This window comes from Cynocephalus volans, chromosome 4 (assembly GCF_027409185.1).
Source record: "Cynocephalus volans isolate mCynVol1 chromosome 4, mCynVol1.pri, whole genome shotgun sequence".
NCBI classification, from domain to species: domain Eukaryota; kingdom Metazoa; phylum Chordata; class Mammalia; order Dermoptera; family Cynocephalidae; genus Cynocephalus; species Cynocephalus volans.
In genome coordinates, this window is record NC_084463.1 from 72,082,872 (window position 1) to 72,109,691 (window position 26,820).

A 26,820-nucleotide genomic window follows, 5' to 3' on the forward strand; every position below is an offset into this window, starting at 1 on the left:
TCTGTCCCTGCTCCCAAGTTTGGCTCTCACAGAGATCTAGCTTCTCACTTTGCATCCATTATTCCAGCCCGGCCCAACATCCAGGAAAGAGTTTCTCTCTCCTGACCTTCCTTTGTTTGCTAACAAAAATCCCAGCTCCTGGGCTCCAGAGCAGAAAGTTCTAGAAAACCACCAGCTCTGTCTCCACCTATGTTTGTCCAAAAAGCACTACATTTTTCTGCCTTCAAATGTCGTTCTTACACCAGGACTTGCTGAAAGACTCAACCCTTTTTCAGTCCCAGTGAGCATCCTTTTTTAAAGCTAACACTTCCTCTTTAGGAATGCATTATTTTAAGAAAAAACATTTCCCAACAACCCTGGGGAAATCCTGATGGTCTTTGAATGGGAATTTGCAAAACCTCAAAACTCCACGTGTATAATTTTATAACTGAAAATTTTCAGTCCCTTTCGGGGAGAAAGAGGTCCTCTCTCAATGAAAACCACTTGAAGGAATGGACTTTTTACTAGCTGTAACATTACACGAGTATTATTTTTTTTAATTAATGGTAGTGCAATAACAACGAAAGCCAAACTCTTTCAGTACCTCAGTGCCCTCTTATTTCTCCCTTTCATTCTTCTTCTTGTTTAACATACAGCAATTTAAAATAAATAAAAGCAAAATAAGAACTCTTGTTTGAGAGGAAAATAACTAAATTGTAGATTTATGTTCAACATTTTTATTTTTAATACAACCAATAACATAATTCCTGCCTTCTTCACTTGGAAGCATTTACAGAAAGGAAAACCTGTTCCTCTTATTTTCACAGAATATCCAAATACACACCTTCCATGAGTGCTGTGGAGGTGGACAAAGCCGTAGAGATGGCCTTGCAGGCCTGGAGTGGCGCTGTCCCTTTGAACTTTGTTAGAGTCCTCGCAGGAGAAGCGGATATCATGATATCTTTTGAAACTGGAGGTACTGTGCTGCTTCTTGGGTTCCATCTACTAATCTAAAGGAGAATATTCCACCACTGTTTCTTCTGCATATTTAATCCAAGTGACCAGCACAGTCCTCCCCCACACAATGCTGTGATGGGCAGAGGCCAAGACCACGGCCAAGTCATGATCTTCCCCTGGCCAGAAAACAGAAAAAGGTGTACTTAGCATTTCCTGTCATCATTAGACACAGCTATAGAATACAGTCACTGTAACAAGTTTCCTTATGGTTTTGCCCCAGTAGGGGACACATTCTGCCAGACTTGCCTTTTCCATTGTCTAGGCCACCTGACCTCCCATTCCTGTCATGTTCATCATTATATACCCCCTTCCATATAGGCCAAGAATCTCCCATCTTGAATCCTCACTGAAGGAAATAAACTCCACGGCAACCTTGACGCAGCTTCGCCCCCTGCAGCAATGGTTAGGGAAGTCCACACTTGCAGACTACCTTTCAGGAAGTGCATGTGAGGTCCTGCCTCCAGCTTGCCCACTTCTTCCTCTTACCCACTCTCATCCTGCGAGGGAGTAAAGGCATAAGTTTGCACAGGGATTGGTGCAGAGCTCTGAGTCCTTTCCAGAGAAACATGGCTGGGAAGTAGATAAAGGAAAGGCCAGATGACCCATGAAATTCCTTTTCCTTCTCAGCTTCCTGACAGTCAAGGTAAGTGAGAGCCCTGCCTTTTCCCCTCCACAGACAACATTTCTAAGTGTCCTTGTCGTTTCAAGTCCTGATCTTAATTTTAACCCAATATCACTGGGGGATAACATGCTCAGGAGCTAGGCGAGAGAAGATCAAGCAGGTCCTGAGTACAAACCCTTTAGAAATGGCCCTGGGTGTAACCTGGTTCATGGCAGGTTCTGTTCCTACTGGGGGGAAAAGGCCACCCCTGGTGAAGTGGCAGGACAGTGTGACTCGGGGCAGGTTTGGGGGCCATGGAGTTAATGTCTGGTTCTCTCCATCTTTCAAGCTGGTGTCCTTCCTGTCTCCTAACACACAAGCTGCCTAGTGACTGTACCACCACTGCATTAAGTCCTCAGGACATGAAACCTGACTAAACACCACTAAAAATTGAGGCGTGGCATGTCAGAAATTTGTTTTTGTTTTTGTTTGTTTGTTTTTAAAAAAACAAGAAATCCTCACTAACATTCTAAAAAATTGTGAAATGTTGCTTCTACTACATCCCTCATTTTGTTCTTCTTCCTTTTTACTAAATTTGTAATGAGCTGTAAATTAAAATATAGATCATAAAACAAAAAAAATGTAAAGCTTTAAAAGTTAGGATTTTATAATCACCTTTGTTACATTCATGAGTTTTATGCATGAAAGCATATCAAAATTACAGAGAAATTTCCTTTTTTGACACTTCCTTAAATTGTTTTATATTGTGCTAGAAAAACAGAAAGCACACACCTGCTCAATTTACTGCCACCACCTCAGCTGAAAAGTATTTTGAAAGCTCATTCTGCAACAGGTTCACATTCTCATCAGCAGACGAGGTTGCTATCAAATGTCTCTGTTCTTTCTCCTTTTGTAATGCATGGAGTGAACACAGTCCACAGTGCATACACTATGTGTCAGTTAACAGAAGTCACAATGAAGACAATAAGAAAAAAAGTTTTCTTATCTTTAGGGCTTGCTATCTTTGAAGTACAAAATAGCCATTTTTATTTTTCAATGGGTAGTTACTCATCTACTGGGAACTTCTTATCATTAAAAATAAATATTGAAAAGTAAATGTAAGTGTCATTGCTATTCAAAATGTTATCCAGGGCTGGACAGTTAGCTCAGTTGGTGAAAGCATGCTGCTGATAACACCAAGGTCAAAGCTTCATATCCCCATACCGGCCAGCCACCAAAAAAAAAAAAAAAATGTTGTCCATTCTCTGTAATGTCATGTGCCCCTCAAGATTGCTAGAAGAACTCAATCCCGTTGGCATTTCTCCCCATTTGTTTAGATCACGGGGATTCCTACCCATTCGATGGGCCTCGAGGGACGCTAGCCCATGCATTTGCACCTGGAGAAGGCCTGGGAGGAGATACACATTTCGACAATGCTGAGAAGTGGACTATGGGAAAGAATGGTATATATGCACAATTCACCATAACCTGGAAAATATTGTACCTTCTTCTGGGCTTCCATCATGAAACCTTGAGGTTCAACGTCCCAAGCCACCCTTTAACTTGGGGGGCTGGCTAGGAAAAACAAGTAAGCCAAAAATCCAAAAGGGAACACCATAAGGGAAAAGACCCACCCCCAGTTGTGCTGTAGACGTGTCTGATCTCTGTTTCATAGCATATACTCTCAAGAACCAGCAATCCCCTCCTCAAAACACAGCTCTCTTTTCCTTCAACTATATAGTACAAGTACTTATTGTTTCTTACTTGTACTTGCAAGCAGGCTACATTCAGAAATGACCCAAGGGAATCAGTACTTTCCTGAGAAGCATGATGGGGATGGGTATAAATGTTCCAGAATATCATGCAAGCCATCTGGAAATCTTCACCGTGAAACATGTATAAAGAGGAGTAGCTAAAATAGCAGGGAACTACTAAAGTATTTGTGGTCTAAATCTATGTATTATTGCCAAATATCAGTGCCACTATTAGCTCCAAGGTCCTTCTTTATCCCTCTAACTAAGTGTCATTGGCAATGAGCAAAATGGATTGACTTACATCTTCATCCTCCCCCACCAGAATCCCCTTCTAGCCAAGAGGAAAAGAACTAAAGTCAACAAAGCTAAGTGTCAGAATAACCTACCAACCTTTGAATAGTCCAGTTATGAAAAGGAGATGAGTTAACTGCGGTTTGGGAGTAAGTTCTATAAAGACAGAAGATGGAGAAAACAAAAACCCGTGTTGATGTTGTTGTTTTTTTTTTCTCTCATTCTATTTAGGTTTCAATTTGTTTACTGTTGCTGCTCATGAATTTGGCCATGCACTGGGCCTGGCCCATTCCACAGACCCATCAGCACTGATGTACCCAACTTATAAGTACCAGGATCCCTACGACTTCCACCTCCCCAAGGATGATGTGAAAGGGATCCAGGCACTGTACGGTATGATCGCTATACTTCTTTGAAACCCTGAAAAGTGACAGGAACCCTGAAAGTGACATTCATTCAGTCTCCAACTTAAAGAAAGTGTATTTTCCAGGAGCTACCTGCATAGGTAAAGATTAAGCTAGAGACCACAGCCACAACTATGCCTTCTTGTGAAGAGCTTATTCACCAGTTATAAATATTGCTTTCTTCTCTAAGAAGTGCAATTAAATTTTACCTCTTTACTCCAAAGCATATTGGTCCCTAGATGGCCATAAAAAACAAAGTCATTTATCTGTTTTTTTTTAATGCAGGTCAGGATTCACACACTGGGAGAGGATGACTATATTTTCTAATTCTTATACATGGTGCTCACCCATTTGCAGATAAGTGACCATATCTCCCTAAAAATAGCAATGATGATGATAAGAACTCCATGACTCAGCCGTATAGACCAATCTGCAGTTTACAAAACTTGTTCACATGTGTCATTGCACACCACCCTCATGACAAGCTGTGGGGAATGAAATGTTTTCCTCATTTCGTGCCTTAGAAAGCTGAGGTTCAAAGACAGGAAGTATCCTGAGATAGTCAAAATTACCTCAAGTGTAATTCTTTCAAAAGGTAATAGGGATTATTAGAGACTCGATATCCAATTTTCCTTAAGGGAAAAACAAATCTATTAATTCTAAGAAGGAATCTTGGCAATTTTTCATTCATGAATAAAAGGCAGAAAAAATCTAGGTAACTGACTTTCCCTTGAGCCTTGGAAAACTGGCTATTCATCCTTTGCTTGCCACAGCCTCTCTCCTTCCTGCCAGCCTAAAGGGCCTGGAGAGCCCAGACCCCCAGTGCCTTCCTGTGTGTTGGTCAGACCATCTGGCTGATTAGAAATGGGCACACACATCTTGAACAGATTTCACCTGAGGCACAAAAGACAGATTTTATCCAAAGAAGCCTTTCTGCCAGCTCCATCCATTTCCAACAGAGGGTAGGTACCAGCTCCGCTCCACCCTGAGGGACAGAAAAAAATTTTGTGCATGTCTCCATTCTACTAACTCAGCTCCAGAACATCTACAGGCAGAGCTCCAACATGGAGCAATTTCCATGGGCAGCAAAGAAGAGCCAAGCCCAAATACTTGCCCTCATAGATCCTTGTGCACTGCTAAGTCACTGCCATTTTGATAGCCATTGTCCCTTGGCCGGGAGCCAAAGCACATATTTTGACATTGCCATTTTTACACAAGTGAATGAAATGTAAAAGCATGGGTTTATGTTGCCAGGCAGCATACACATCACCCACCTTCAACCACCTGGCCACTTCTGACATTCATTACCTTTCTGATCTGATCAGTTTCTAGTTTCTGATCTTCTCCTGAAGTCTCACCCCACCTGTGATCCTCACCACATTGCTCATCCCTACTCCATCTCTGATCTCAACCCCTCTCTGACCCTTTCCTTTTCCCTGTGCCTCGCTTCTTTCCTGATTCTCTCCTCTGGTTACAACAGCCCACTCATATTTCTGCAGCTGACAGATAGTCCTCAGAGATGCAAAGCAGGAGTTGAAAATACACCGACAGCTCTCTCAAGGAGTGAGTCTCTGTTTTACAACAGGATCCAGCAGAAGATACTTTTAAACAGCAAACACCTTCAGTGTGTATCAATTCCACAAGAATTCACCCAGTCTTTCCTGGGTGCCTCATAGAAGGCTTAAACACAGTGCCAGATGCCAAGGAGTATATAAAAATAGTAGGAAAACACACAAGAAAGTTCTAATCTTATTGAGAAAAAATAACTCAATTACAAAGAAATAATCCATGGCAATTTTTAAATTACATTTCTAATTTGGAACACCAACAGAGATCAACAAAATATGTATAACAATAAAATAATAGCAACCAATTTTTTGAACATTTACTATGTGCCAAGCAAGCGCTCTACTAAGTACTTTACAGGCATTATTTAATTCTCACAATGACCTTCTGAGGTAGGTACTATTATTACCTCTCCCTATTTACAATGGAGGACGCCGAGGTTTAAAAGGGTTAAATTATTAGCCTCAAATCACACAACTCAGCAACTAGGGAAGCCAGGCTTCCACCCCATGTCTACATGTCATCGACAGCCATGCTCTTTATCACATATAGAGATGGAAAGTGTACAAGCTCCCCCAGGTCTCTAGAGCAGAGGTGTTCAAACTCCAAAGTCCCATTCCTATTTTGACCAGATCACCTTGAATCCTAGGACCTCGGAAAACATTCCTGGGAAAACCCTCGGTGCCCCTTGGCCCCCCTCATAGGCCATCCATCCCCGATCTCTGTGACTCCAGTTCATACTTTGATGCAGTGACAATGCTGGGAAAGGAGCTCCTGTTCTTCAGGGACCGGTAAGCCTCAGACATGCCACCAACTCTTGTTGGGCCTCAGCTCCACCTCCAGACAAGCATGGCTGTAGAGGCCTTTGTTGCCACCATGTATGAAGATCATGCAGAAGTGCTGTCCTGTGTGGCAATAGGGTGGGAGGTAGGGATTTGGGGGGAGATTTAGAACTGCCAAAACTAGTGTTTGCGGAGCACCTAGTATGGTGTTGGTGCTGTGCTAAGTGTTTTCCATATATATACAGTATTTCTTCTAACCTTTTCCACTGCAGAAAGAATCCCCGATTTACAGATGTAGAAAGCAGTTCAAAGAGAGCAAGTAAATTTCCCAAGGTAACAGTTAAGTAAGTGGCTTAAACAACAGAAATTCATTTCTCACAGTTCTGGAGGCTGGGAAGTCCAAGATCGAGGTGGCTGCAAAGTTAGTCTCATTCTGCAGCTTCTTCTCTTGGCTTGTAGTCCTGCTGTATGCTCACATGACCTCTTTGTGTGGAGAGAGAACACACGAGCTTTCTGGTATCTCTCCTGTATTAGTCTGTTTTTGTGTTGCTATAACGGAATGCCTGAAACTGGGTGATTTATAAGAAAAAAGGCTTATTTGGCTCATGATTCTGGGACAGCTGCATCTGCGGCAGGCCTCAGGCTGCTTCTACTCATGGCAGAGAACAGCTGGCAGCTGGTGGGTACAAGATCACCTCTTATGGCAAAAGGAAGCAAGAAAGACAGAGGAGAGGCACCAGGGTCCTTTAAACAACTAGCTCGTGTGGGAACTAACAGAGTGAGACTCACTCATCACTGCCAAGCCCATGGGAAGGCGTTAGTCTATCCATGAAGGATTTGCGCCTATGACCCAAACACCTAACACTGCCACATTGGGGGTGAGATTTCCACATGACCTTCGTGGGGACAAAGGTTGGGGGGATAAGTATATCCAAACTATATCATCTCCTTATAGGGGCACTAATCCCATCATGAGAGGCCCTACCCTCAGGACCTCATCTAAATCTAATTACCTCCCAAAGGCCCCATCACCAAATACCACCACATTGGTGTTTCAAGGCAGTGCTCTAACCGACTAGATAACTGGCCAGCCCCTTAAATACCACCACATTGAGAATTACGGCTTCAACATATGAATTTGGGGGGACACAAGCTCTTAGTTCATAACACAGAGTAATCACATTGTTAACCATGTTGTTGCATAATACAGATTTTTTTCTTCAGGTAGATGTATGTATATTTTAAATATGAAAGAGAGGCAAGTATTTCCACTAGTTGTGTTAATTTACAAACTTTTTTGACCCGACAATATTTTATTTTTCCATGTCAACGAATTTTAATTTTTTTTATTTTATATATTATTCCAATGAATAGATATATCTTTACTTATTTAACCAATCCCACACGTATCAACATCTAGATTCTTTCTAATTTTTGAAAATGAGGGATAGCTTGAACAAAATTGTCAACAATGGGCAGGCATTCACTTTTCAAAGACAAGTTAGAGCAGAGCCCAGGAACTGAGGCTTTTATAGCAGACTACATGGGTTTAAATTTTGGCCCATGGTGAGGTGACCCTGGGCAAGTAACATGCCAGACATACAGTAAAAGGCAGTTACTATTTCCAAGAGTGGGAATCAAAAACTATGAACAATGGCAATGAAGACTTAGAAGGAACTTGAGGTACTCATATTTGGAGAACCCGATTTATTCTTTTTTATTATCTATTTTTATTGATGATTTTTTATTTTTTAAGACTTATTGATTATGTGTTATTTTTATCAATTATTACCAGAAAGTCAACCAAGCAGAATTGGTGGGCAGTGACCCGGGAGTGGTAGGCAAGGCACAGGACAGGAGGAGCCTGCAACGTGGTACTAAGTACCATCGGCTTCCCCTGAAGGATAGGATTGCCAGAGTCCACACCACTCAGACTGAAACAGCACGTAGCACTTGTTCACTGGTGTAGAAATGAGGTGCCAGCCATCACGGAGGGTGTAGCTTATTCTTTAGGTAACTATCAGTGGATGCGGTAGGGGAAAGGAGACAGTGAAGTCAAAGATATGATACCATTTCATTCAATTATAGATGTTTTCTTTAAAAAGCAAACAAGAAATCCCTCTGTTTATCAAACTATGTGCATTTAGAAATTACTAATGGCTACTTGAAGGTGATACATCTTTTGACATGATGTTGACTATAAATACTGAAGGTGGTAACAGTACAGAAGGGCAGGCATAGGTGCAAGAGACACGTAGAAATGAACGATCAGCGGAGGCAGTACAGGAGAGGTGGATGGCTACCATGAATCTGCTTCGTCATCCCCTTTTCATCTTCACCCATTTCAGATTTGATGAGGGAGTGTGGTAGGACAGACAATTCCAAAGAACTAGGAAGAGGTATGAGGAGGACAGAGCGTCAGGAGTGGCCCCTTCTAGCACTGGACTTGCCAGTAACTCATCATGGGACCTTGAACCTCTCTTCCTTCTCTGTAAAATAAGGGCATTGTCTGATGATAATAGTGGCATCAATGTGTTCAGTACTTACTATGCCAAGCACTTTGTTATCAAATCCTTGCAATACCCTTGTGAGATACAAAGTATTACTCTCTTTTTATAAGGCATAGAAAGGAAACTTAAAGAATGAGAAACTTATTGGTGGAGCCGGGATCGACACCCAAATTATCTACTCCAGAGCCATGCTCCTAACTTCCTGCTCTACTGCCTCCTACAGTGCCATCAGAGCTAGAATTCCGTGACTCTATGAATCCGAGCCCCTGCCAGCTGCCACCAAAAGTCCCAAAGTGCTTGCTAAACCCAAACAAAGAACAAAGAATTCTTTCAAGCCACAGTTATAACAACAGCCAGGGAACCACTGATTATGAAAGAGCTCCCAGTCTGTTCTCTCCCACTCACCAGCCTGGAATTCCCCATCATCAATAAAAATCTGTTGATGGGACGTTTCAGCTTGTGGACATAGTAACCACATGGTTTGTTTCCAAAGCGAGATGGAATGCAGTGCCTTTTAAAGTCACCATGAGATTGTTAGATATTCTCCATAGTGTATAAAAGTACATTCAAATGTTCTGTTTGCAGAAAAATGAACTTCAGATATAATAAGTTGAAAGGTATATAGATTTTTTAATGTACATACATTTACTCTTTATAAGAGATGACAAAATATTAAGGCTATCTCAGCTATTCTTAGGCGCTTAGGGAAGAGAAGAGAGAAGTGACTGGATTTGCAGCTGTACCAAATTATATTTGCATCTCTCAGATTATTTGGGGTTTTACCCAATATAATTTTAAGGATAATATCAAGAATATCACAATGAGTTATAGACCTTAGGAGAATAATATATTCTACAAATGGAATAAGCATAAAAATTGATCGTGTCCAAATTCTTCATTTTAGAGGTAAGGAAACAAGGCCCGGGTCTCTCAGCCTGGCAGATCCCGCACTGCAACCCAGGCCTTCTGGCTCCCAGTCCAGAGTCCATCCTATCACTAATATAGAAAATGTTCTGGCTCTGAAATGGAACTACCAAGAAAAACACTGAATTTAACCTACATGAACATATGCCTTTCGACTGTTAGGCACTTCATTTAGCAAGAGAGGCACTCAGAGCTGTGCCTGTGCTCCCGGGCTCTCTGCCTGCAAGTTGGGTCACCAGCCACAAGGGGAAGATGTTCCTAGACTGTCTAGGTTCCCCAAAAACGTCTGATATGCTTCTCCCCATTTGTTTTTTCTCGAAATACAATTTTTTATTTCAAAAAAATTTGTCACTCACTAATTGTCACATTTTGAAAGATGTTATGTATCTTAGATTAGGATACACTAGTGTGGTGAAGAGAACAATGGAAGAGTCAGAGAGGGTGGCAGCCTCAGGGCTGAGAGGACAACAGCGTGGTTTCTTCGCCAAATAGATGGGAAAGTCAACAGGATTTGCTGGACACGGGAAGAAAAACTCAGTGTTAGATATGTCGGATTTAATGTGATGACAATTCTAGTAGGGTTTTATACAAAATGCTCATGCTCAGGGAAGAAGTTAGAGTTGGAGACTTCCTGGATTTAAATCTCCCATATGGAAAAGGCAGTTAAAGATATGAAGATGGATAGCAGCTCTAAAGAGAGAAAGGAAAGAAGTCTACGGAATGAGCCTAGGAAAGGACAGAAGTGGAGAAGAGGATTCAACAAAGGCCAGAGAGAAGCAGCATTCAAAATAATTGTAGAATAGTAATAATAATAACTGACATTTCATGATCATTTACAATGTGCTGTGTGTCAACGCTAAGCATTTTACAGACATTTGCCCATTTGATCCATGCTGTTATTGTCCCCAGCTGGAATTTTAACTTTGGTCTGCTTGACATCAGAGACAAAATCCCTGTGGTACAGTCCCAAATAAATCAGGGAAAAGAGGCTTATCTTTTTTTTTTTTTTTTAAGCGATCAACAGTAGAAATTGCTGCCAAGTTTACCAGATTGAGAACTGAAGAAAAGGAGCCAACTGGCAGGATAATTAAGAAATGTAGCTACAGCAGAGGAGTGAGGAAGGAAGCCAGGTTGTGGGGGGTTAAAGAGCACATGTTGGGGGAAATGGAAATAGAGACAAGGGTCCTTCATTTGAGAATCTTGTTAATAACAAAAGAAGTTAGGCTAAGATAAAGCTGGGAGAGGCAGCAGAGTCAGAAAAGGATTTCAAAGATGAGAAATGGTCATGTCTGAAGACATGAAAAGGAGCCACTGAAGAAAACGATATGCAAAATGCTACGGGAAGGAGGGACAGTAAAATCAGTAACCACCACTGTTAGATAATACGTGTGAAATAGCAGCCGGGGATGCCAGGGCTTGAGGAAAACCTGCACGACCGAAGAGGAAGTCTTCCTCCCTCACACTCTCCCTGGGGCTTTGTCTTTTCTGGCTGTAAGTTTTCTTCATTGAAAGCCACAAATGGCACTGTATCTACTTAGACCAGTTCTCTGCGATGTGCTGTATTAAGAATTCAGACAAAGAGGTAGAAGGTGAACTAGGATCCCTGACTAGTCGTTTCTTCCCAACTCTGTCCTTCTGAGTGAGGATTGGGCCCTTTATGTGTTCGCAGTTATGGCTTATGAATATGGATCCCATCAGGCTCCTCACATGGGTATCAACATTCTTAATTCAGAAACACTCTGCGCAGCTTTGACTATTTTTAATCCACACCATGCTCTATACATGGGTTTTTAATTTTATAAGCTGTATTTTTCTTGGGTGCAGGGAGGTGGATAGTGCATCATTGATTTCTTGGCTTCAGAAGCATTTTGAGATAAACAGCCCTAGTTAGTGAGCCCCATGAAATGAACGGCTTCTCTACCAATGACATAATAGTTTGTACTTCAAAGTCTCCGGTGAAACAAATTTAGAAGGAAACCTAGCTCTATTGATAAACTCTAAGTTTACATTTTACATATCATCGATTAATAAATTTGTAGAGTGAAAATGTCTTTTTTAAGTATTTACAAATAATCATAAGAGTAGTCCAGAGTTTATAAGACACTTTCATATGCATTATCTCAATTGATCCTTTGAAATATTTGTGCAGATATTATTATTCTCACTCTTATGTGACAGAAGGAAATTGTCTCAGAAAAATAAAGTAACTCACATGAGGTCACACATCCAGCAATAAAACATGGTTTCAAGCATCCCTCTTTTCTTTCACTGCACCACATTGCCTGATCTCAGGGGAGTGAGCAGCAGTTAAATTAAGAGCATCAAAAAATAGAAAGAAGGAAGACACCTCTTCCCGAAAATAGCAGCCAGGATGACAGAGAAGAGAAAAGCCAAGGAGAGTGTGGGATTGAAGAGGATGGGAAATAAGGGCATCCATTCAACTTGTGCTGAATCGCCTTGAGAGTCCAGCAAGTAGGAGGCGAAGGCATCTCCTGAGAATGAGAGACTGATGAGATCAGCTTAGGTAGGTGGGAAGTGAATATGGTTGGCTCTAATTAAAAAAAAAAAAAAAAAAACCAAAGGTTCAACAACATGAATCGGGTCCCTAGATGTGCCAGGCACTATGTTAAGTCCAAGGATGAAAAGAAAGTGCCTGGAAAAGATCTGCAATAGGCCAGGTGAAGGTTATCAGTGACCTAATCTCAAATTTGATGAATTCATTACTGTTGTTTAGTAAAAGGGGATAAAAATTTCAGATAATATGAAATCACTGATCAAAGAAGTTCCGCTCAAACCTCTGGCACTCATTCGTTTAGCCAACAAATATTTATTGCACCCTGACTACATGCCAGGCACAGCGTTAGCTACTGGCTACATAAAGATAAATAGCACAGCTAAATATTTAATCAGGAGATCTATAATATCAGTAAGCTCCATTGTTTTGCAATCAGATTACAGACTATCGACATGATCTGTATATCTATTTTCATTAGCAGTTTCCAATATATACTGCAGCTGTTCTTTTTCAACAGGCTCATATTTTTTTTTTTTTTGCTTATATTTTAAATTCATTTACAGATGTAATGGGGGTTACTTGCTATAACTTTCTTTGAGAATTTAACTTTATTACCGTGATCTATAGCTCTAAGGATGGAAATCCTCTGAGTATGTTATTGTTTTATTACCCACCAGACATAATTTTTCTGCATTAGTTACTGAAAATTTTCATGATTACCAATTCTTTTTGGAATTTGTGATAATTTATGTAAGTGATGGGTAGCATTTATTTCTATCTTATGCATACAGTATATGCATTATAATATGTCATAACAGTGTTTAAACCAGGGTTTCTTAATTTTGTCACTTCTGATATTTTGGGCCAGCTAACTTTTTGTTGTGTTGAGCTGTTTTGTGCATTGTAGGATGTTTCATGGCATCCCTGGCCTCTATCCATTAAACTCCAATAGCACTGCCCATCCTCATCTGTGACAACCAAAATTGTCACCAGATATTGCCAAATGTCCCCTGGGACACAAAACCATACTTTAAATCCAATTCTAAATAGAATGACTACGTCAATTTAGTCCTCACAATCCCTACAAAATCCTAAATCAAGGTTTATTTAGTAAGAATTTAAGATTCTACCACCCATGAAAAGTTGCAACAGTACATTTTCGGTTTGCCTGAACTCTAACAACTACACTTCACTACCTCTCATGTGGAGTCATTCAGGACATCAGTGTTCTGTAACTTCAAATGAAAAGTAGGATTTAATTTTGCCTAGAGTCAATTGTTGATTTTTAAATAAGAAATGAGAGAAAATATATCCCTGCTTCAGAGTGACCCAGGCAAAAGCAGCTGGAAGCGCAGCACCCCTCGCCAGAGACGTAACTCAGGTAGAGCCTAGTTTTCAGAGGATGTACCTGCTCCTCTGCCTCCCAATTTCCCCCTTCCTCATCCCGACCATTCCAATCCCCTGAAATGCACGCTCTATGTGACTTGAATAGAGTCAGCATTTCACAGCTATGTATTAAATTGAATTAATTGGAAAACACTTGCTTTTCAGATTTCTCACCAGGTACCCAATTAACCCAAGAAGTTGCTGAACTCTTTTGGATACTTAAAACTATGCTCATTGTGAGGTGGTGGAAGGAAAAGAGAAGGGGTCCCTCTTGCCTTCAGGAAAGACCGGGTCTGACTGCACAGAGGGTCGAGTTATAAGTAAAGAAAACCCAGAAATCACAAGACTGAAAATGAACAAGTAGATGAGATAGGGTATGTGATGAAAATCAAGACAGTTGGAGTCGAATCCAGGCTCTGCCTGCCCCTAACCACCAAGTGACCTTTGGGCCCATCAGCCTTTCAGGGTCTCAGTTTTTCATCTGTTAGTACATATGTTCTGTTTGGGGGTGAGGCAGTGTACCCCTAAATGGACTCCCGGCACCCTGTGTATTGTCTATGGTGGATGCCCAATTAGTGGATAATTGAGGCCTAGGCAAATAACAAATTTTAAAATGGACAGTATCTACCCCTACAGCACTTTACAGTCTGTAATGCACATTCATATGCATTATCTCATTTGATCCTCATAATGATCTCATAAAATTGGCCAGAGAATTATTATTCCCATTTAAAAGATGATGAAACTGAGATTTGGAGATGCTGGTCAGCAGTGGAATTGGAACACTTCTGAAACACAATGTGCTTTTCCTTCTTCATCTTGATGCCTCTTAGGAAATATGAAGAAATATTTCTCTCTTCCCAATATATCTCCTCTTTAGATTTCATCATCAACTTAAATTGCCTCTTCAGGGACACTATCATTAAACCCCTACCTGCAGTGGGTGTCCCTCCCATGTGTTCTCAAAGCATCCTGAACTTAACTCTTTGTGGCACTGATTACTCTGAATTATAATTGCCTAATTATTTATCAGTTTCTACTACTAGACTGTAAGCATCTTGAGGGCAGGGCCTGGATCTTATTCAGTGTTTCATCTGTGAATGTCTCTCCCAGTGCTTGGTGATAAGTACTCTGTAAATATGTATTATGTTAACTGAACAGGAAAACTCAACATAAGATTTGGGGAGTTCCTAATTATACATGGAAACCTAAATGTCAAAACTTAATTACAGTTTCTCTCTCCACGAATAATCTTATACATTGTTTCTGGACTTTAAAGGAGCTAAGTAAATTATTCATGTTTTAGAAAAACAATTTTCATCTCTAAAATGCAAAATAGACCATATTTACATTGGAAGCTTCAACCCAGTACCTTCATGTGTATGCTGCAACAATTTTATGAAAATAATATTGGATAAGTGGATGGATAAGCTGCTAAACCTTAAATTAATGTGTGTATACTAGATTTTCTGTTAATTAGCCATCAGTCTCAAAGATGCAAACAACTTCCAATAGACAATTATGTAGGAAACACCATGACTTACGATTTTTAATGTTTTTGCCACATTTAAAAAAAATAATTAGCATTACCCAACCACAAACTTTTGGTTCATTTATATAGTATTCACAATGTTCCCCTTCCAGATCATATTTATCTTTGTGAGATTTTAATTTTTAAAAGATCTGAATAGGAAAGAGAAATTTGTATCAAGTAATATTTGGAACAGGAGGGTGCACGGCTTAAATCATTCATGCTATGTTTTTGCTATATGCTTCCATGTTTTGAACATCCTTAAATAAATGAAAGGAAGGGTATTCCAGAGATGCTGAGACAATGAAAAGGGAGAAGAAACTGTTTACTAAGGTCAAAAAAATTGGGTTTTCCTTCAAAACAAGGTAAGGGCAAAAGGTATTTAGCAAGAGCCTCTGAAGTTTGGCTTGCAGCACATTTCAGTCTATGTGCAATTTAAGATCTAAATCAACCCTTGGTCTTGATTTCTTTTGGAACATGCAATAGGATTTTCTGGCGACGACAGGTTCACTTGATGGCGGGAATTCGGCCCAGCACTATCACCAGCTCCTTCCCCCAGCTCATGTCCAATGTGGATGCAGCTTACGAAGTGGCTGAGAGGGGCACTGCTTACTTCTTCAAAGGTACCCTACAGATCACTAGAAATGGCAGGGGCACAGTGCCCCATCTGTTTGGCATATCCAGCTCTGACAGACTTTGTTCAGTGATTGTGGAACATGTTTTGGTTGCTCCTTCTCAGGTTGGGTAAAAATTCCCTCATACTGTGTTGTAATAATGAAAGCAATGATGGTGATATCAAATTGTTCTTGGAACCAAGCTTTATAGCCTAGAGAGGCACCATGCTAGGTGATGGTGCCCAAGGAGCTAGAAACCTGGTCCCTGCCTCTAAGACCTCTGCTCAGAGTGGTATAGCATGCTCTTTGTAGAAGCTTTAATTAACAAAAGCCAACATGGAACCCAATGTGAGGTAAACAATCTCCTTGCTGCTATGTCTTACTCAGAAGCAACTAAGAGAGGAAGGATGCCTGTGACTTCAGGAAGTGACATACGTAATACCAATCTCTGGCTCTTGCCCTTTACTATTTGAGTGACTTTGGGAACTTATCTAACTTCTCTGAACCTTTACTTCTTCCTCTGCAAAGAAATTATAGTATTATCAGCCTTGAAGTTGTGTTGTGACAATGACTAGCCAATGGAGGTTATCCAATAACTTGATGCTGAGGGATAAGGGTAGAAGGCTGGTGCCAATATAAGCATTTGCATGCTACTTCCCCTTCCCTCTCATAGGTACGTATATAACGATGAAATGAGATTATAAATGAAAAAATTAATGTGTTAAATGTAAGACACAATTAGATAAATATTACCACTTCCTTAAGGCACAGCTAGGACTTTTTGCCTTCAGCGAAGTTTAAAGTCTTTTACTGAATTAAATAGTTTAAGGCTTATGTCTCCTATTGGGTTACAGTAATGGCAAATATCCTTTGAACTAGCCCCACTCACAATCTTGCATAGAAATCTTCATGAGTGAAATGCATCGCTAACTGGTACAGAGTTTTTATAATTTTAATTTCTGTTTTCAGGGCCCCACTACTGGATAACAAGAGGATTCCAAATGCAAGGTCCTGCTCGGACTATTTATGACTTTGGGTTCCCAAGGCACGTGCAGCGAATAGATGCTGCCGTCTATCTCAAGGAGCCACAGAAGACCCTTTTCTTTGTGGGAGATGAATACTACAGGTATGGCTTTTCTCCTTTTGATTGTCCAGATGTATTCACGGGAAGGGGAAAAAAAACTTTTGCAGGAAAGAATGCAAGGCAAGTTTGCAACAGGCCCATTGACTCTTTTTGTCCACTGGGGTGCCATGTACAGATGATTGACTGTCTTCAAGATACAGAACCATCCAAAAGATAAGTGAAACATTGATTTGATAATCCCATTGTTTGGTCTCTAATACACCAAACATCCTGATCTTTCAATGCACTCATTAACTGGACCCCCCAGTGGCCTAAAAAAGTGGGTGCAGCATCCCCAAATATTTAACTACCCACTTGGATTGCCTCAGGGGGAGGTGACTGTGCTGTTATGTGAGCATCAATGCATTTCAGAATACTCTGTGATTTGGGGCCAAAATGAATGTGGTCGTGACTATGGGACTGTTTGAAGGAAAGTTCTGCTGAAAGGAAATGGCCTTATAGCTAGGCCCTTTTATCCAACTTAGACATGAAGATTCTTCTGATCCAAAGGAAACCACACATAATTTCCATGCCTGTACTTCAGGAGCTTATTACAGGCATATCTGAATAAGGCATGATCTGTCATCCAGTCACTGAGCACAGGGTCATACCTTATCTCACCTACTGAGTTTCTGTCCTTAGTTGGCTGATGTTGAGGAATGAGTGCACCTCTTTGCCAAGCTCCTTCAAAGACCACCTCTGCCTCTGCACACATTCCCTCTGTTCCCACTTCTCTCTTTGGCAATGCCCGTTTCCCTGAACTTCAAAAGAGAGAAGCAAAAACAGATTTTCAGCAGATGACCATGCTAAACACCTTAGGCCCATGAGAGAGTCTGGATGGAAGCAGGAGACCACCCAACTTTGATCCAGGGGCTGCCATTTTATTTTATATCACCTATTTTTAATAACCATTTATGTGGCATAAAAGAAATTTACAAGTAAATATGTCATTTTCTTCCACCTGACCGATATCATCTTCCCTGATTTTGAGCTAAGAAAGTAATATAACTGGAGCACACATATATTTCATGACGAGGAAAAATTATTTCACAAAAAATAATTCTAAACAAATGTGGAGCCTACTGACTCTTCAGGGCCACTGAGAGCCCTGGAAGCATCGCTCAAAGTATTATGTGGTGTCATGAGTTGTCACTTCCAAACCAGCATTTAAATAACTAAGCTAGGTTATTTTCCTCTCAGACCATCCTGGGCAGAGGATGATTCTCCCAAGGCTTTCTATAAGATAAAGTGGCTGTCATCTCAGGAAGATAGGTATTGAAAAATCTGATTCCCCTTGTGATTTTCAGGGAACAAGATCAAGAGATGCATGTATAAGCATGGGGGGGGGGGTGAGGGCATTTATGTTAGGATTATCCAGTTAATTTTTAAAGAGTGTTCACAGCCTGATTCTCATTGGGGAGATTATCCACTCTCCCATTATCTCTCTTCTCCATTTATCAACTGGTGTTTGCACTAATCTATCACCTACCAGCACCCACAGTAAAGCCTATTGCTCCAGTCAGGCTGGATTGAGGCTTAATAGCTAAGGCAAGAGTTGAGGGTAGAAGTTCAAAAGTCTTTGTAAAATTTAGTTTGGGAACAGAGAGGGTCCCTGATTTTAAAGATGCCTGATGTCCCCAGAGGAAATAATACTATACCTTTCCAACTGGGCCTCTGTGAGTGTCTACTAAGGGAAAGTCTTTCATGATCTAGATTAAAAAGATTCATTGAAAAGTTGGTCTGGGGTATTAACTCAAATGTTAACAAGCTCATTTTGCTGGTTGCGAAAGGAAACCAGTGTAGGCACTTTTAGCCTGCCCAGGTTTGAGAGTGTTAAGTGATATAATACATGCAGATGTCCAGCGCAATGTCTGGCACATAGTAGGTGTGCTCAAAAAAGAGTAACTCTTCAGTAATAGTAAGAGCTTCTGTGGTAATTAACAAGTAATTGCCTAAAAAGTTGTAATAATTAACAACTGATTGCTTAAATCTCAATATTCCTCTAAGCAGAAAGCCAGTCAAAGAGCTGGTCAAAGCGAATTTCCTTTTCGAAAGGCCCCTGCTGTTGGACTGAAAGTACTACTTTTGGCAAAATGTAGACAATCCCTTCAACATTGGGAGTCTTCCACTTTACACACACTAACACACACACTGATGTATGCACTAAGGAGTAAGACAAACAGCTCAAAAGTTCAGAAAAAGCTATTATATCTGCCCTATTAATAAACCTCCCTGAATTCTGCACATTGTGTTTTGCAGGGCCTCACGTGTATGACATCTTATTGTCATGCAAAGCCCTACATTGGTTAGAAATTGCATTCAGCTGCTAGTAACAGAGACCCAAAAATTGTTGTGACTTAAACACATAAGGGTCTATTTTTCTCACATATGTAAAAGTCTGAAGTTTAACAGATTAAGAGTCAACGTGATGGGTCTGTGGTCACTGGCGACCCAAGTTCCTTCTAATGTTTTGCTCCACTATTCTCAATACGTGGCTTCCATTCTTGTGGTTGCCTCATGATTTGAGGTGGTCAGTGAAGCTTCAGTCAATGCATCCCCACTTCAGATGGAGGAAGCTGTGGGGGGAAGGCAAAGGAAACAGAACTTTATAGATAAACATATGGCCACACTCAGAAATACAGAAGGCTGCAAGCCTCAAGTTATGGAATAAGAATTTTACTATATTGACATCCACTGACAATGTTAGGTCTTATTTCTTTTAGTCATTGCTCAGGTTCTTCCTTGGTCCTCATGCTAGATCAGCCTGCAGCACAAATAATGTGTCAAGGGAAGAAAAGTCTCTGGATATCAGGGAAATTCTCCATGAACTCCTAGACTTTAGGCCCAATGTCAGTGAATGAAATGCTGTGAGAAAACGATTGAGGAACTTTCTCCATAGAGAACTGAAGGTTGGCTTGGGGCCACATTGGTTTAGGGTCTCAGATGAGAACCCATGTGTCAGTGTATTAGCAACTTACAAGGGAGCAGCATACAAAGTGAAATCCAAAAAGGAGGTTCTACCATCTTGATGTCATTACATACCACATCACCAAATGACCTGTTGGTTAAACTGCCACCCCAAGGGGACTCCTTCCCCATATAGCCATTCACTTTTATTCCTTCCTTTTCTCTTTCTAGCAGGCCCTAATGGTTCAATCAGTTTTTCTTTCTTTACATTACTTCCACTATCTGTCTCTAATTTCTCCCTTTAGATGTTCTCCCTCACCTACCAACAGCAGAGTAGTGGCTACATCAAGGGGTTACTGAGGGCTGGGGAGCGGGGACCATCGCCTCCATCATTCTTTGAGATAGTCAATGATTTCTGAATTTTATGTAAAGTGATTTTATGTAAAGTGATCTACATGTCCCACCCCTTTTCAATCATATTGCCACCCCAAACGACTGTTTCTATACAGATAGACTGGAGGCATCATTACTGCAAAGTAGGAAATATCTCCCATATTTTCTCCTTCCTGACTGCCCCAGGAACACTGGAAAGGGGTATTTTTATTTAAGGATTTTATAGTTAGTCACCACAGAGAAATAAATAGTAATTAGTAAAAATAAGCAAGATGAAGTAGAGTTCAAAATCTTTTTTAATGTCTTAAATTATCACCAAATTACTAAATTCAACCAGCATTAATTGGGCATGATTATGTGTCTGGCTCTGTACTAGGCCCCTGACACTCAAGAGAAGGCATAGAGTTTTCAAATTAAGAGCATGGGCAGGAGTAAGAGAGCCCTGGTGTTAATCTCGACTCTACCAGCAATCACCTGACAATCTGGATCACCTTTCTGTCTCAGTTTGATCCTCTACAAAATAGAGGTGAAAATAGTACCTACTTCAAAGAGTTGTGGGATTGAATGAGAAAAATGTGAAATGCCTATCACAAAATAAGCACTTATGTTGGGTGCTATTAATGACCTCAACAGGTCTTACAGTTGAGAGTAAATATATATGTATAAATAATTAACAGAATCCAAGTGCCAAAAGTGCCCTAACAGAAGACTGCATGGAGATCAATGGACCAAAACAAAGAGGAAACAGCCAACTCTGGCAAAGGTCTCAGAAAAGAATTCTTAGAGGAAATGATGACTGAGCTTCATTTTGAGAGTCGTGTAGGAGTTTCCCAGGCAAGGAGTGGGGTGGGGGTGGGTGGCTTCCAGGCAGACAGAGCAATTGAAACAAAGGCACTGATGCACAAAATCGCCTGCAAATGTGGGGAAAACCTCGAGCAGTTCAGTATGACCAGAACACGAACTAAAAATGAGAGATGTGGCCCAAGGAGAGAAGAGTATCAATCATGGGAGGCCAGTGCCTTTCTAGAAAGATCAATGTTTATTCTGTAGAAAAGAGGGACATGTTTAAATATCTTAAATAAGGGAGTAACCCAACTAGATTTGTGTTATAAAAATATCACTCCGGCAGCAATGTGACTGGACAAAAAGGACAAGACTGGAAGCCAGCTAAACTAGTTAGGCAGAATGCAGTAGAAAGTATATTCAAAGTACTCAGAGGAAAAACTTTCAACTAAGAATCCTATATCTAGGAAGGTATCTTTCAAAAATGAAGGATAAATAAAGACATTCCTAGATAAACAAAAACTGAAAGAATTTGTTGTCTGTAGACTTGCCTTACAAGAGATACTAAAGAAAGTTCTTCAGGCTGAAAGCAAGTGGCCCCTGATAATAATTCAAACCCACACAGAAAACCAGACAGCACCAGTAAATGTTATTATGTAGTTATAAAAATTAGTATAAATGCATTTTTTTTCTCCTCTTAACTGGTTTAAAAAACAATTATATCAAACAATGTGTATAATTATATTGTTGGGGCTATAACATGTAGAAATATAATTTATATGTCAATTACAGCACAAAGGAGGTGGATAGGAGCAAAACTGTATTAGGCTAAAGAAATGACAGCAGATGGAACTCAAATTCACAGGACAAAAGAAGAGAACCAGAAATGATAAATAAGAAGATTAATATAACAAAAGCTGCAAATGTATACTTGCTCTTCTTTCTTCTCTCAGCTTCTTTAAAATACATTAAATTACATAAAATAGTAATTATAAGGAATATTTTGAGCTTGTAACATAAAGGATGTAATATGTATAACAATAATACCACAAAAGAGATGGGAAGGAAATACAGCTGTATAGGAGTAATGTTTCTATATTTCACTGAATTAAATTAGTATAAATCTAAAGCAGATATTTATAAATTAAGATGTATATGATAAGCCCTAAAGCAACCACTAAGAAAATAACTCAAAAATTTATAGTGAAAAAAATTCCAAAAGAAATTAAAATGTTACATTAGAAAATTTTCACTAATGCAAAAGAAAGCAGTAGGAAGGAAAAGAGGAACAAAAATATATAAGACATATAGAAAACAAAAAGTAAAATGGCAGACATAAACTCAACTTTATCAATACGTTAAATGAGAAAGGATTAAACAAACCAATCAAATGGCAAAGACTATCAGACTGGATTAAAAAGCCAAGATCCAACTATCTGCTGTCTACAGGAGACATGCTTTAGATTCAATGATACAAATTGAAAGTAAAAGAATGGAAAAAATATACCATGCAAACCACAATCATAAGAAAACATAAATAGCTATACTAATATCAGGCAAAACAGGCTTTAAAACTTAAGAAGTTACTAGGGATAAAGAGGGACTTTTTATACTGACAAAAGGACCAATCTAACATGAAGACATAACAGTTATAAACATATATGAATCGAACAACAGAGAGCCAAAATGTATGAAGCAAAAACTTACAGAAATGAAGGGAGAAATCCATAATGGGACAATAATAGTCAGAGACTTCAGTACCACACATTTAATGATAAATAGAACTAGACAAGCCAACAAGGAACAGAAGACTTGAACAGCACTGTAAACCAACTACACCTAATAGATATCTGTAAAATGCTCTACCCAACAAGAGGAGAATACATATTCTTCTCAAATGCACATGGAATATTCTCCAGCCTAGACAATATGTTAAGCCACAACACAAGTCTCAGCAAATTTAAAACAATTGAGCTCATACAAAGTAGCTTCTCTGATCACAGGGGAATAAAGCTAGAAATCAATACCAGAAGATAAACTGGAAAACTTACAAATATGTGGAAATTAAACAATACCCTATTAAACAGCCAATAGAACACAGAAGAAATCACAAGAGAAATTAGAAAACAAACAGAAATAAATAAAAATTAAAATCCAACATTTCTGGGCCAAGCCCGTGGCGCACTCGGGAGAGTGCGGCGCTGGGAGCGCAGCGACGCTCCCGCCGTGGGTTCGGATCCTATATAGGACTAGCCGGTGCACTCACTGGCTGAGTGCCGGTCACGAAAAAGACAACAAATAAATAAATAAAATACAGTAAAATCCAACATTTCAGAATTTATGGAATGTAGCAAAGGCAGTGATCAGAGAGAAATTTACAGTTGTAAACACCTATACTAAAAAAGAAGAAAGATCTCAAATCAATAACCTTCACTTTAAGACCCTGGAAGATCAAGAGCAAATTAAATCTAAAATAATCAAAAAGAAGTAAATAATAAGGATTACAGTGGAAATAAATAAAATAGAGAATCAATAAGCAATTTGAGAAAATCAGAAAAATTAAAAGTTAGTTCTTTGAGATCAACAAAATTAACAAACTAGACTGACCAAGTAAAGAAGACTCAAATTACTAAAATCAGAAATGAAAGAGGGGATATTACTACTGAAATAACAGAAATAAAAGGGATTATAAAGTAATACTATAAGTCATTGTATGCCAATAAATTAGATAAATTAAATGAAATGAACAAATTCCCAGAAAGACACAAACTAGTGAAACTGAGTCAAGAAGAAATAGTCTGAATAGACCTATAGCAAGTAAATAGATTGAATTAATAATCAAAAACTATCTACAAAGAAAAGCATAGGACCAGATGGCTCACTGGTGAATTGTACCAATACATTTAAAGAAAAGTTAATAGCAATTTTTCACAAACTTTGCTAAGACGTAGAAGAGAAGAAAACACTTCCTAACTCCTTGTATGAAGCCATCATTACCCTATACCAAAACCAAAGACATCACAAGAAAATAAAACTTCAAAGGGCTGGCAGTTAGCTCATGTGATTCGAGCACTGTGCTGATACACCAAGGTCAAGGGTTCAGATCCACATATTGGCCAGCTGCCAAAAAGAAAAAGAAAATCTTGGAAAATAAAACTTCAGACTAATGTCTATGGTGAAGATGGATGCAAAATACCTTCAAAAATACTAGCAAATCAAATCCAGCAACATGTAAAAAGAATCATATACCAAAATCAAGTGGGATTTTTCCCCAGGAATGCAAGGTTGGTTGGATATCCAAAAATCAGTTAATGTAGCATACCATATCAATAGAATAAAAACCTAAAGCCATATGGTCTTCTTAGTATACGCAGAAAATCACTTGGCAAAATCCAACACCTTTTCATAATAAAAATGCTCAGTCAACTAGGAATAGAAAGAAACTTTCTCAAACTGATAAAGAGCATTTTTGAAAATCTTACAGATGGCATCATACTCTGTGGTGAGAGACTGGATGCTAAGATCAGGAGCAAGACAAAAAATTTCACTCTTACCACTTCTATTCAACATTTTATTGGAGGTTCTAACCAGGGCAATTAAGTAAGAATAAATAAAATTAAAATCATCCAGACTGGAAAGAAAGTAAAATTATATCTATTTGCATATGATATAATCTTTCACAAAGAAAATCCTAAAGAATACTCTAAAATAACGATTAGGACTAATAAATGAGTTCAGCAAAATTTCAAGGTATGAGTTCAATGCAAAAATCAATTTCTATAAACCTCAATGAACAGTCTAAAAATGAAATTAAGAAAACAATTCCACTTGCAATAGCATCAAAAAGAATAAAATACTTAGAAATAAATATAACAAAAGAAACGGAAAACTTATAGTCTGAAAATTATAAAACATTGCTGAAAAAAATTAAACAAGATCTAAACAGAAAGATATCTCATGGTCATGGACTGGAAGCCTTAGTATTTTTAAGATGGCAATACTTCTCAAATTGATCTAAAGATTCAACACAATCACTTTCAAAATACTACTACCTTCTTGGTAGAAACTGACAAGTTGATCTTAAAATTCATATAAAACTCAGAGGACCTACAATAGCCAAAATATCTTGAAGAACAACAAAGTTGGAGAACTCATACTTCCCGATTTCAAAAGTTACTACAAAGAAAGAGTAATCAAGATAATGTAACATAAGCAAAAGGACAGATGTAGAGATCAATGGAAAAAAATTTAGAGTCCAGAAATAAACCCATCTGTCTATGGCCAGTTGATGCTAAGGCCATTCAACGGGGAAAGAATGGTGTCTTTAATAAGTTGTGCTGGGACAAGTGACTAGCCAGATGCAAAAGCACAGAGTTGGACCCCTACCTTACACCATATACAAAAATTAACTGAAAATTGATCACACATCTTAAATGTAAGAGCTAAAACTATAAAACTTTTAGAGGAAAATATAGAGATAAATCTCCATGATCTTGGATTTAGCAATGAATGCTTAGATATGACACCTAAAGCATGAGCCAAAAAGAAAAACTAGACTAATTGGACTTCATCAAAATTAAAAACTTTTCTGCTTCAAAGGATACTGTCCAGAAAGTAAGAAGACAACCCACAGAACGGGAGAAAATATTTATAAGTCATATATCGCATAGAGCACTTATATCTAGAATGTATAAAGGATTCAATTAATAAAAAGACAAATAACCCAGTTAAATGAGCAAAGAATCTGGATAGACATTTCTCCAAAAAACATAGACAAATGGCCAATAAGCTCATGAAAAGATACTCAACATCAATAGTCATCAGGGAAATGCAAATCAAAACCACAATGAGAGGCTACTTCACACCTGCTAGGATGCAGTAATCAAAAAGTCAGATAGTAGCAGGTGTGGGGGAGAATATGCAGGAATCAGAACCCTCATACTGCTGCTGGGAATGTAAATTAGTGCAGCCACTTTGGAAAACAATCTCCTGTTCCTCAAAAGAGTTAAACATAGAATTACCATTTGACCCAGAATTCAACTCCTAGGTATATGCCCAAGAGAAATAAAAACATATGTCACACAAAAACTGTACACAAATATTCATAGCAGCATTATTCAGAATAGCCAAATAGTGGCAACAATTCAAATTTTCATCTTGTTGAATGGATATATAAAATGTGATCATTTGTACAATGGAATATTATTTGGCCACAATAATTAATGAATTATTGATACATGCTACAACATGAATGAATCTTGAAAGGATTATGCTAAATAAAAGTTGGTCACAAAAATTCACATATTAAATTATTTCATTTACATGAAATGTACAGAACGGGGCAAGTCTACGGAGACAGAAAGTAGATTAAAGATTGTCTAGGGCTGGGAAGGATGAAGGGTGGAGGTGGGGAGGAGGAGTTGGAAAGTGATAGCTGAAAGACATGAAATTTCTTTCTGAGGTGATGGTAATGTTCTGAATTTGATTGTGTTGATGGTATCATGATTCTGTGAATATATTAAAAAGAAACAGTGAATTGTTAAATAAGAGAGAAAAAATCTTATTGCAATGATTCTGCCAGAGATGGTGAGTTTGGAGGTTTAGGGTAGATTTGATTATTCTTCAAGCAGTAGAAATCTTAGGTCTTGGTGATTGACTACCTGAGGGTCATTGCTTTGATCAATGGGTTTTCCATCTTGCTATTTACCAAAATAGTAAACTTAAGAAGTGAAGCAGAATT

General features: G+C 39.0%; 1 protein-coding gene across 1 annotated transcript in view; it reads left to right on the plus strand.

Annotated features, from left to right (window-relative positions):
* Positions 1-26,820, plus strand: part of MMP20 (matrix metallopeptidase 20) — a 42,837-nt gene that overhangs the window by 10,713 nt on the left and 5,304 nt on the right. The window contains exons 3-8 of the mRNA XM_063095575.1: positions 807-955; positions 2,935-3,060; positions 3,874-4,035; positions 6,262-6,403; positions 15,747-15,883; positions 16,844-17,000. Of these exons, the coding sequence (XP_062951645.1) occupies positions 807-955; positions 2,935-3,060; positions 3,874-4,035; positions 6,262-6,403; positions 15,747-15,883; positions 16,844-17,000 (873 nt within the window). The remainder of the gene's footprint in view (positions 1-806; positions 956-2,934; positions 3,061-3,873; positions 4,036-6,261; positions 6,404-15,746; positions 15,884-16,843; positions 17,001-26,820) is intronic.